General features: G+C 43.8%; 1 protein-coding gene across 18 annotated transcripts in view; it reads left to right on the forward strand.

Annotated features, from left to right (window-relative positions):
* The window catches only part of MYCBP2 (MYC binding protein 2), a 217,426-nt gene extending 215,645 nt beyond the window's left edge, over positions 1-1,781 (forward strand). For all 18 annotated transcript variants that reach the window (XM_083168825.1, XM_083168824.1, XM_083168827.1 and 15 more), the window contains one exon: positions 831-1,781. In XM_083168825.1, coding sequence (XP_083024951.1) covers positions 831-946 — 116 coding nt within the window. In that variant the 3' untranslated portion in view covers positions 947-1,781. The remainder of the gene's footprint in view (positions 1-830) is intronic.
* The last annotated feature ends 10,232 nt before the right edge of the window (positions 1,782-12,013 follow it).

Below are 12,013 nucleotides of genomic sequence, written 5' to 3' on the forward strand. Positions count from 1 at the left end.
TTCTCATTTTATAAACACAGCCTGGGAAATGGTAGAAGCTGATTGGTTGGTACATTTTTCTCTTGCTCTCTCTCCAAGGTTTAATACATCTCCCCCATAGTCAACTAATAGTCTGTTTTTCACATCAGTTTCATGGATTCCTTTCTTCCTTCAGAAAAACATGAAGGATTCCTCTCCTCATAGTTATGAGAACAACATCCTCTAAATGTAGATAAAGCTGTTTCTGAATAGGTGTATGCAGAACCGAAGACAAACCATTATGATCCAGTAGAATAAGAACGGTGTGATAAAGATCACACCGCAGACTGTCATTTACTCGTGTTAAGGGGGGGGGGGATTTCAATCCCAGTCGATCATATTGCCGGGTGGGAATAGCGTCCGTTTCTGACATTATTGAGTCAAATGTCATTTGTTCTATTAACCTTCCGCCTGGTGGAATAGAAATCGCAGGACTGGCGAAAACGGGCATTGAAAGTCAGAAACAGCCGCAGATTTGACAGTCCAGCAGCCGTTTCCAACCATACAGATTTGACTCCGTAGGGAGGTGAACCTGTTGCAAGCGAGTCCCAGCCGGGATTGAATACTATCATCCGCTATTTACGCCTGGTGGAAATAGCGGCTGGGATTAAATACCCCCTCTGAGTGTCTGAAGAGACAAGTACAGAATATACATGTGTTTGCCATATAAATGCACGTGCAGTACCAGCGCACAGTGCTGACAATGATGTTCACACATGGAATTGTAAAGTTGCATGTTTTCATGTTCTCATTTTTTCATCATAAAGTATGGCATTGACATTTGGGTCTGTTGTCTGCCTTTCTTGTTGTAGGTCCAAAAGGCAAACAACTTGAAGGAACAGAGTGTCCCCTTCATGTAGTCCACCCACCCACTGGAGAAGAGTTTGCCTTGGGATGTGGAGTGTGCAGAAATGCCCACACATTTTAAATGAGCCTATCATTTTTTTTTTTCCTTTTTGAGAACATTGCGACAGTCTATAGCAGTCCGTCACGCCAGGCAGGTTCTGGACGACAGCCTCCGGTCAGGATGGGACCACTTAAAGAGTGTGCGAACAAGGTTAAGCAGGAAGGATCCACCAGAGACAGCTGTGTACTCACAATCCATGCTCTTCAAACCAAATGTTAAAATATTCGTTTGAAACTGAAATGTTGATAATCTGAGGTGCTTGCATGTGGTCATTACGTATAGCACCATTGACAAGGCACCAGATGTATGCTTGTATACACAGCATATAGAACGGCTCCCCATATCAAGGATATATAAATAAATGTATACAGTATATGTATGACCAGAAGAGAAGCACTGACTTTCCAATAGCCCTGTACAGTATACCTGCCTCACGTGGAGAAAGAGGAGAATAGGATTATCTTCTAGACTGTTAATCTGGTTGCTGGAGAGCTGTGCCATGTGCTCAGCAGGGAATGCAGACATACTGCATTTGGTGGGCACATAAACTTTACAAGGTATAAAAGTTGTAACAAATGCTGTACATAGTACATAAAGATATCAATGTTTGTCCTGTATAAGATTTATTACATTACAAAGGCAGTTTCATTTAAACTTCTGGGTTATGTTTGAGCCTGAAATTTTAATGAAGTGCAATACTGAGTGTGCCTCATATCTTTGCAGCTGTAAACTTTATGGAATGTACATGTCAAAAAAGCCGCTGTACATTTTTATACAGTGACAGTCTGGTGAATGTTTAGGATCTTATTTAAGAGGAATGGCTTTTAAAAAGAAAAAATAAAGAGTTATCATGTTATTGATCTCGTCTTTGTCCATTTACTTTCTCTTGTTTTTTTTTCTAAATTTAAGCCAATTAAAACACCAAAGCAGTCCATGGCGCTCATGAAATTATTTTTCTCTTAAAGATGTTATACCCAGAAAAAAAATAAAAATAAAGAACAGTAGTGTGATATTGCAAACAAAAAGGGTCTGATAGGGCGCTCCCACTTGAGATATGGCGGACTCCAATGTCAGTAGATCTTTGATAGCTCAAAACGAGAAGAATAAACAAATCGCAGCATTCATAGTGTAGATACTTGAATGAAATATATAATACAAAATTCTACGTTCAATCTATATTCTCCGTACCGCAAATGAGCCTTCCCTTAGGCCACAAGATATTTCGTATGATATCGTCTGGTAAGAATATGGTTCCCTTTTTCCTCTGCTCGTATACCTCGGTTTAAAAATTCAATATTTGCACATAGTGTAAAACTGTGACAATTTATTCAAAACATAATAGTACACACAATAAATGGCATAGTACCGTGTCTGGCCTTATCATCAAGGCTATTTATGTCGCTTATAGGACAGTCAGAAGGATGATTTCTCAGTGGGATCCCGGGTTCCACTAAAGAAATAAATTCCGTCCCAAATAGCCTCAGGTGGTATATTGAAAAGTCCAGTCCAACAGCCTTTATGTCCTTTAAAACAAACACCAACGCGTTTCTGCTTGATCACAAGCCTTCCTCAGGGTGTGTGCGCCATGGTGGCTAGTCTGGGTTTTTATACCCAGCATGCCTCTTAGCTCCTCCCTCATGCATGGTCACATGGGTGCGCTCATATTGTTATAATTACTTCAAATAAAGTCACCAAGGTATACATATGACATAATATGACAAACTTCATAACAAAGCATGTTTAAAAACAATAAATGCATAAAAACCTCTAACTGTTTATTTATCCTTAAAAACCGGAACCCGGAAGTGCGGGTGCGCCGGTATTTATCCCCGCTCTGCAACCTAGCCTTGTACTGCCAGGTGCTCTTTCTGCTGCTCTCTGGCAGCGTATTCCTACTGCCGCTGTATGGGTGTTTCCACATGTACTCCGGGACGGTAGCGTCCGTACCCGGAAGTGCGTGTCAGCAGCCATATTGTGCGTTCCACCGATAAAAGGATAATCTGGATCTTCTATTGTAGATCCAGGAAGATGCGCTGCTGGAACGCACACGCACTTCCTGGATCTACAATAGAAGATCCAGATTATCCTTTTATCGGTGGAACGCACAATATAGCCGCTGACACGCACATGCACTTCCGGGTACGGATGCTACCGTCCCGGAGTACATGTGGAAACACCCATACAGCGGCAGTAGGAATACGCTGCCAGAGAGCAGCAGAAAGAGCACCTGGCAGTACAAGGCTAGGTTGCAGAGCGGGGATAAATACCGGCGCACCCGCACTTCCGGGTTCCGGTTTTTAAGGATAAATAAACAGTTAGAGGTTTTTATGCATTTATTGTTTTTAAACATGCTTTGTTATGAAGTTTGTCATATTATGTCATATGTATACCTTGGTGACTTTATTTGAAGTAATTATAACAATATGAGCGCACCCATGTGACCATGCATGAGGGAGGAGCTAAGAGGCATGCTGGGTATAAAAACCCAGACTAGCCACCATGGCGCACACACCCTGAGGAAGGCTTGTGATCAAGCAGAAACGCGTTGGTGTTTGTTTTAAAGGACATAAAGGCTGTTGGACTGGACTTTTAAATATACCACCTGAGGCTATTTGGGACGGAATTTATTTCTTTAGTGGAACCCGGGATCCCACTGAGAAATCATCCTTCTGACTGTCCTATAAGCGACATAAATAGCCTTGATGATAAGGCCAGACACGGTACTATGCCATTTATTGTGTGTACTATTATGTTTTGAATAAATTGTCACCGTTTTACACTATGTGCAAATATTGAATTTTTAAACCGAGGTATACGAGCAGAGGAAAAAGGGAACCATATTCTTACCAGACGATATCATACGAAATATCTTGTGGCCTAAGGGAAGGCTCATTTGCGGTACGGAGAATATAGATTGACCGTAGAATTTTGTATTATATATTTCATTCAAGTATCTACACTATGAATGCTGCGATTTGTTTATTCTTCTCGTTTTGAGCTATCAAAGATCTACTGACATTGGAGTCCGCCATATCTCAAGTGTGAGCGCCCTATCAGACCCTTTTTGTTTGCATCTACTACTTCTGGATAGTTTGGTGACTATCCTTTATGATAAGGCTGCACCCTTTGTTTAGAGCGCAGGTTTTTATATTGTTTTTTTCTTAGTAGTGTGATATTGTTTTACATATAATTCTATTTAAATGCTTTTGAGAGGTTCTGTTGGTCCCATACCGTAAAGTTTTGTCTACTTCACAGGTTCTCAAACTCCCCACACAGTGCATGTTTTGCCGGTCTCCTCACAGACCTGATCTATATATATAGATAGTATGTGTGTTACCAGGCACAACAGCTCAACCATCGATCCATGGTACCATCGGGAACACAGCCCACGCCGTCAGCTCATGGAGGAACAGGGCGCCGGGGACAAGTGCACAGCTGACGGCAGTACACACCTAATAGCCATGACATGCCGTGTTTCGCCAAACACTTCCCGTAAAAATCATATGCGATGTGATAAATATGTGCAGCACATAATATCTGCCAGATTCGACCGATGTGCCCATGCATCGTGTCTTGTGACACATGAAATTGTATGATTGTACCGTATATGTCACGTTTATGGGCACCATTACATTGAGGTTATACATGCAATGTACCAGATTAATAAAACCAATGCACTGTAGAGAATACACTATAGTTGTGCAATGTTTACTTCAAGTGCACACACACTTTGGAACCTGTTCTTTGGGAGGAGGTGGCCCAGTCCAAACCTGGCATGGACCCATGTATCTAGTAACAAATGCAACCCAGGAACACATCTATTCTACAAGAATAAAATGTATCATCTGGTGTGACGGGGCTATGCACTCACCAGGTAATGAACAGGCCTAATGCATGCAAGTGCCTAATAAGGCTTTCTGAGATATCAGCCCTGGGCATATCAGATCTATCTAGAAAGAGACTGAACACAGGAGTAAAGTCTTTTCCTGCCAGGACCAGGCTTTTGTGAATCTTATGGACGAAGCAGTTAAAGTAACTACTAGATGCCCAATTACAAAAAAAATAACACGTGATAAGGTGCCCATACACTGCCTGCGACGTCTCGCAGCAGTGTACGGACACCCGATTGACTGCAAGCGGCAGGGACACATGCGATCCGTTGTGATGGATCGCATGCGTCCCTGCTTAGCGCCCGTCCCAGAACGGGTGGTCGGACGGCCAGCCGGTCCGACCACCTAGTCTGGTCCGATGCTCACCGGACAGCGCATCGGACCCGACTACATGTCAGGGAGAGGCGATTTGGTCCGATTTAACGGGCCGATTGGTCGCAATTGGCCGAAATCGCCTTGATGTATGCCCAGCTATAGTATTATCTTACATTTAATACACTGCCAGATTTTATGGGAAATGCATCAAATGCAGACCTGTAAATCACCCGTGTGTGTATGTCAGTGCGAATAGTAATCTCATTTATTCAAAATTGATAAATATCCAAAAACCAAATCAGAACATTTCACGTACTATAAAGGCTATATTTATTATTAGTAGGACTTGAAGAGCCAGATAGCAGAGCTCAGGGAAGTGCAATGAGTAGTTCTGCATGCACTCGCCATGCTTCGGGGATGGTACTATTCTATTCTCACTTCACTTCCCTAGTGCCTTGATGGTTAACCTTGACACTCCAGCTGTTGAACTACACATCCCAGCCTGCTCTGCTTCAGTTTTGCTATTTGGCCATGCTAAATCTGATGCAGAGCATCCTGGGATGATAGTTCAAAAACAGCTGGAGTGTCAAGGTTAGCCATCAAGGCCCTAGTGGATGGTAGGGCATGAAATCCTAGTGAAAAACCTAAGTTGACCCTTTGACTGTCGACCTAAAGCCATGTCAACCTTTTGAGTGTGTTGACCAAGGCCTGTCAACCTTCAGTGGGTGTCCTAATGCATGTCAACCTTTTCAATGTCTACCTAGTGATCATACTGTATACTGTACAACCACACGGACTAAGGCCAGCCTCACTAATTGGTTTGAGTGGCTGTCATCTATTTAGGTGTTTGCAGGTATATGATGAAACAAAGGTATTCATATCCTAAAACATCCAGCATTAAACAGAATACATATCTTCAATAATCAGAGTGGAATTATAGGGTACACCCTGTGAACACTCCTCTTATAATACCTATGCTTATGAATCTTATTCCCTTACTTTTATTACATTGGCGTGTGAGGGAGGAACACCCTTCTACTTCTCCAATATATTAGAGTGTTGGATTTGTTATGGAATAGTGTTTGTTATTTATGGGCACACGTGACAATGGGCATGTCATAAACATGTTAGCTAGTTCTGTGTATATCCGCACAGAAGAAATACATTGCTGTAATGAGTTTTGCATCTAATAATTATACAATGATAGAGGTACAGAATGGCATTCTACAAGACACTGGAGAGGTGGTCTTGTCATTTGAAGCACTATCCCTAAAATATACTAAAGTACATTTGAAAATGGCCCTGTAATGTCACTGCTGCTTCTCTCCCCTATTTATCCCAAGTATCTGCCACTGCACTACACGCATACACTTACAATGGGTCCAAGTCAGCAATACACACAAGTCAGTTATATTTGCATTATGTGTGCAGAGCTTAAGGAGGTTATTTGTCCATATGCCAAGTTGTGTGCATCTATGAAACCGCACCACCCCTATCCATATGGCTGTTTTTATAGCTGTCCAATCAAAGCTCAACCTCAATAAACTTAGCCTGTTCTCCTCAGCACAAAGAGGCAACTGAGATGTGCAGGGGCGGATGGCCATAGACCTTACGTGGGGGTGGGGGGGGGGGGGGGGGGGAGATATCCCTGTAGCCCAACGCACCTGAGACCACCTCTCAGTGAGTGACTTATTTTTATGCTCTGGCGCTCCCAAGTATAGTGGCCCTGTCTCCAACAGATACAACCTTTGCCGTTTCACAGAGCAGAGAATTCAACAGACAATTCAATCTTGCCCCCCTCCCTAGCCCATTGGTACCATTGTTTGACAATTTGGGCTTTCGACCAGGGTGCTCTCTGAACTCATTGGTTATTGGTGGAACAGTGGGATTAGATTCCTTAATGATAATTTCCAAACTACTACCTTCCCCACATTTGCAGACATTTAAACATCACACTCAATCCCTCAAAAAAAATTATTTCAATACCTTCAAATCAGATATTTCCACCTCTTGGTTAAATCACAAATCACTGCTAGACCCCTTTCTTCAGTAGAAAACCTAGTTTTCCATAATGCATCCAATAAAGGCCTTCTATCTTCTCTGTAGCTTTTATTGTTGCCTCATAGGCCCTTATTCTGATTGAGTCGGACGGCTGATGTATTGTGTTTGCGCACGTGCAGAGGTGCGAACGCTGCATGTCCGAATACGGCATGAATTCCGTACAGAAAATGATCGGTCGGAACAATCCGAGCAGGTGATGGAGAGGGGCGTGAAGGGCTGTTTGGGCTCATTACCATGAAACGCTGGGCGTAAGTATGGTAATCTGCTCGTGACGCACGTGGGGGGTGGACAGATGACCTAGCCGGATACCAGCTGCCCGTCCATATCGGAGAAATGTCCGAGTGGTCTGGAGCACTCGGAGCTGTCTGAACGCTCGGCCCATTGATCGATGGGCGGCGACTATCGGAGGATGGGGAGGTTCCCATAGATGGGGGAGTTGTTTACATGAAACATCCACTCGCGGTCCGTTCGCTCAGTGTCTTACTGCATTCGGATGGTGTGAGTGATCCGTACGGTAGGCAGGGGCCAAGAGCACTCAGTGGCCATCCGAAATACGCATCCGTCCGAGTCAACTAGAATAAGGGCCATAGTCCAAACACCAGAGACTCACATGAAAAAGCGTGGGAAAGTGATTTAGGGGTGACACTTGAGGATGATGAATGGTCCAGTATTTACACAAACGTAGCCTATAGCTCATGGCTGGGCAATAGCGGCCCTCCAGATGTTGATGAACTACACATCCCAGCATGCCTTGCATCAGTTTCAGCATGGCCACATAGCAAAACTAATGCAAAGCATCCTGGGATGTGTAGTTAATCAACATCTGGAGGGCCACTATTGCCCAGCCCTGCTATAGCTCGATATAAGATTGAAAGAAAACGCATACAAATTATTTTATAGTTGGTACTATGTCCCAGTCAGGCTTATCAAAATGAACGCAGAAATTTCCCCCCTTTGTTGGAGATGTAAATGTATGGCTGGCACATTTCTACATATTTGGTGGGATTGCCCAGTTTTAATCCCTCTCTGACTTTGCCAGAGCTGCAATATTTTGCCAATTTTATCTATACATATTCCCTTCAAGGCTGGCTGTTTTCTCCTTGCCATGGATATTCCAGAGGCATCTCGCGCACAGAACAAACTGTTCACTCATATAGGGCCTTATTCTAGTTCACTCTTTGGGCCTTATTCTAGTTCACTCTTAGAGGCAAATTCCTTCTCAAATGGACAAAACAATGTGCACTGCAGGGGGGCAGATGTAACAGGTGCAAATAGAATTAGATTTGGGTGGGGTTTTACTTCAAAGTGAGATCTATATTGCAGTGTAGAAAAAAAAGTAGTCAGTATTTTCCCTGCACAGAAATAAAATACCTCGCCCAAATCTAATTCTCTCTGCACCTGTTACATCTGCCCCCCTTCAGTGCACCTGGTTTTGTCCATCTGAGAAGGAATTTGCCTCTAAGAGTGAACTAGAATAAGGCCCTTTCTGACAAAATCCTTCTTAGATGGACAAAACCATGTGCACTGCAGCTGGCACATGTAAAATGTGCAGAGAGTATTAGATTTGGGTGAGTTATTTTGTTTCTGTGCAGGGAACATGGTTTTGTCCATCTAAGAAGGATTTTGTCAGAAAGAGTGAACTAGAATAAGGCCCATCGTTCTCGTGGCCAGATCCTGTATTGTGGGTCATTGGAGATCTTCGGATTTTCCGACAATGGCTGAAATCACTGCCAAGATCTGGCATATCCATTCTATGGAGTACATTACCAGCATTTTGAAATGCTCTTCTACAAAATTCATTAAAAACTGTGATCCCTGGACCACTTACTTCAATGTCCCACCGGCTTTTCACTAAATGACCTCGGTAATGACCCTGTGCTAGTTTTCCTGACTTTCCGGTGATTATAATGTCCAACCGGGTTGGATCCTTTTTTCTAATCCCAACTCCCCTTCTCGCTCTCATTTCGCTTTTCTTTCTCGCCCTCCTTTGCCCTTCTTCTGGCTTTTTCTCTCACTTTACTACTTTTAATTAGAGATGTCTATATAATATATACAAAATAATAGTGGCAATAGATTGCAGAGGACTTTGGAAAAAATGCAAACTTTCCAAATTGCACAGGCGCAACAGATCGGAAACATATATACGACAAATATGTCCATCCAGAAGCGGCTCTAGGTTCTTTCATTACAAAGATTCCTACTCTGTAGTATTTATGGCTATTGCAGACTCAAAATACCGCTTTGTATATGCCAATATAGGAAGTTTTGGTAAAAACTATGGCTCTGCTTCTTGGAAAAGACTGAACTGATGAGGTCAATTGTCACAAACACAAACCAACTGTCAGATGAGAGATATCTACCAGGAACAGAATGTCCAAAAGTGCTATATGTCTTTGTTGGTGATGAAGCATTTACACTTCATAAGCACCTACTATGGCCTTATGGGGGTCAAAACTTGCCGGAACAGAAAATAATATTTAACTACCCCTTGTTTGGTATTCTAACTAATAAGTGGAAATTTGACATCGACCAATTAATGTGAATCCAGATTTTGCAGTTGAAATAGTCAAGGCTAACATCATTCTCCAATATATTGTTCGCAACAGATACAGTAGAGCGGATACTACAATAACAGGCTTGGAAGACTGCCCACCAGAAGCCACTGCACGAGGAGGCTTATCAGCAAACAATGTCAGACAAATATTTACTAATTGCTTTGTGACAGACTTTGGAGCTGTGCCCTGGTAAATATAAAAAAATCTGAATGTGGCTAGTTTGTGAAAAGTCCCTTAAAAATAAACAAACTTAATAGGTACTCTTTACCTAAAACGGCACCCGCGATTGGCATCGCGGTCATCAGGGGTAAAAAATCGCGGCCATCGCATGCACTAAAAAAACGGGTGCGACGCGATGCCCGCGATTTCCCATAGGGATCAATGTTAAAAGTGTGATTGGACGCGATTTTTGTGTTAAATACCTCAATGCCCGCAATTTGTCCATAGGAAACAATGTTAAAGGGGCCACAGAGCCCTAATAGTCCCCCTGAAGTCTGAAATGGCCCCCACAATTGTTAACGCCACCCCACGATCAACGTGAACCCGAAGCGTGGCGAGCGCCGGCGGTACGCGTCCTCCGACCTTTTCATACCCCCACTATCCACGTCGGCGTGGAGTTGAGAATAAAATAGTGTGGCGAGCCACCGAGCCCGAAGCGTGGCGAGCGGACGCGGATACCTGTGAAGCCCGCGAAGGGACGCGTTTACCTGTGAAGGTATCCGCTTGCGCTCACCACGCTTCGGGCTCGGTGGCTCGCTACGCTCGCCACCCTATTCTATTCTCAACTCCACGCCGACGTGGATAGTGGGGGTATGAAAAGGTCGGAGGACGCGTACCGCCACCCCTCGCGGGCTCGCTGCGCTCGCCACGCTTCGGGTTCACGTTGATCGTGGGGTGGCGTTAACAATTGTGGGGGCCATTTCAGACTTCAGGGGGACTATTTGGGCTCTGTGGCCCATTTAACATTGTTTCCTATGGAAAAATCGCGGGCATTGAACACTAAAATCGCGTCCAATCACACTTTTAACATTGATCCCTATGGGAAATCGCGGGCATCGCGTCGCACCCGTTTTTTAGTGCATGCGATGGCCGCGATGGGCGCCGTGCTAGGTAAAGAGTACCACTTAATATTTTAGAAACACTTGTAAATATGCCAAAGTGGTTAAATGGAATAAATTAAACAGCCCAAGTGGTTGTGTATTGTGCTGGCAAATAATTTGTATGAGCTCAATTCAATTCTGAATGATGATGTTGACTGGCAGGGAGTAGGGACATGGTGCTTTCTCTATAATACAGCTGTGTCCTGGTACATCTATTGTCCTTTAGCATTAAACATCCATTCTTGTGCCATGGCATAGAGTGATTCAGTAGAGGCCAGGGACGGCGAAACTCAGTAAGCAGAGTAAGCACGGTGGGGGTGCTCAAACCCAGAGAGGTGATCCCCTCCATTAGCTATCCCCTGCTGGGTCACTGGACCTGTCATAATATTTAAATCTACAAAAATAAAATTTCTGGGATAACCGGGCAGGAAGGGCACACGTTCCATGGGGTACAAAGTCTCTGTCAACATACGAAGACCCTGCGTTCCTCCAAAGATGTCGGCCATCTTGTTTCACATAGGCACTAGAGGTGTTCCTGCATCTCTAGTATCTGACAGGTGAGTGCAAAGCAGTACCCGGAAGTGTGGATTCCGGGAGAGCTGCCACACTGTACGCCATAATATGTAATATGTATTACGGTGTGCCTAATCCAGACTCAGTGTGTCTAAGGACCTGTAGCTGGCACATAGTGTATAAGTGACACTACTGTATGGTGTAATGTGAATTGGTACTATTATGTGTCAAAGCCACATGCAAAATTTGGGCCACAAGCCTTCAGCGCACATTGGACCTAATTCTGGTTGGCTCGCAAAGCAGCATCCAAACTGCTGATTTTTATACCCACCTCCTACACGATACCCCCCTACTGTGAGCACCAAGAGACTATACAAGGCTCCGAGGGCGCCCGCAGTGAAGACCTGCACATATTCACTTATGTGCAGATCTTCAACATCGCTCACCGTTGCGAATTCGCAAAGTAGCAAACTGATCAGAATGAGGGCTGTTGTCCTTGTTTTTTGTGTATGTGTGTGTTGGGGGGGGGGGGGTATTTTTGTGCACAGGGCACTAAAATGTCTAATTAAGGCACTGCTGTTACTTGGTACTTCATGTGTATACAATGCACTACTGCTAAGGCCAACATACTGTACATCCTTTTTTTGTAAATTA

Source organism: Crinia signifera, chromosome 2 (assembly GCF_055691185.1).
Source record: "Crinia signifera chromosome 2, ASM5569118v1, whole genome shotgun sequence".
NCBI lineage: Eukaryota > Metazoa > Chordata > Amphibia > Anura > Myobatrachidae > Crinia > Crinia signifera.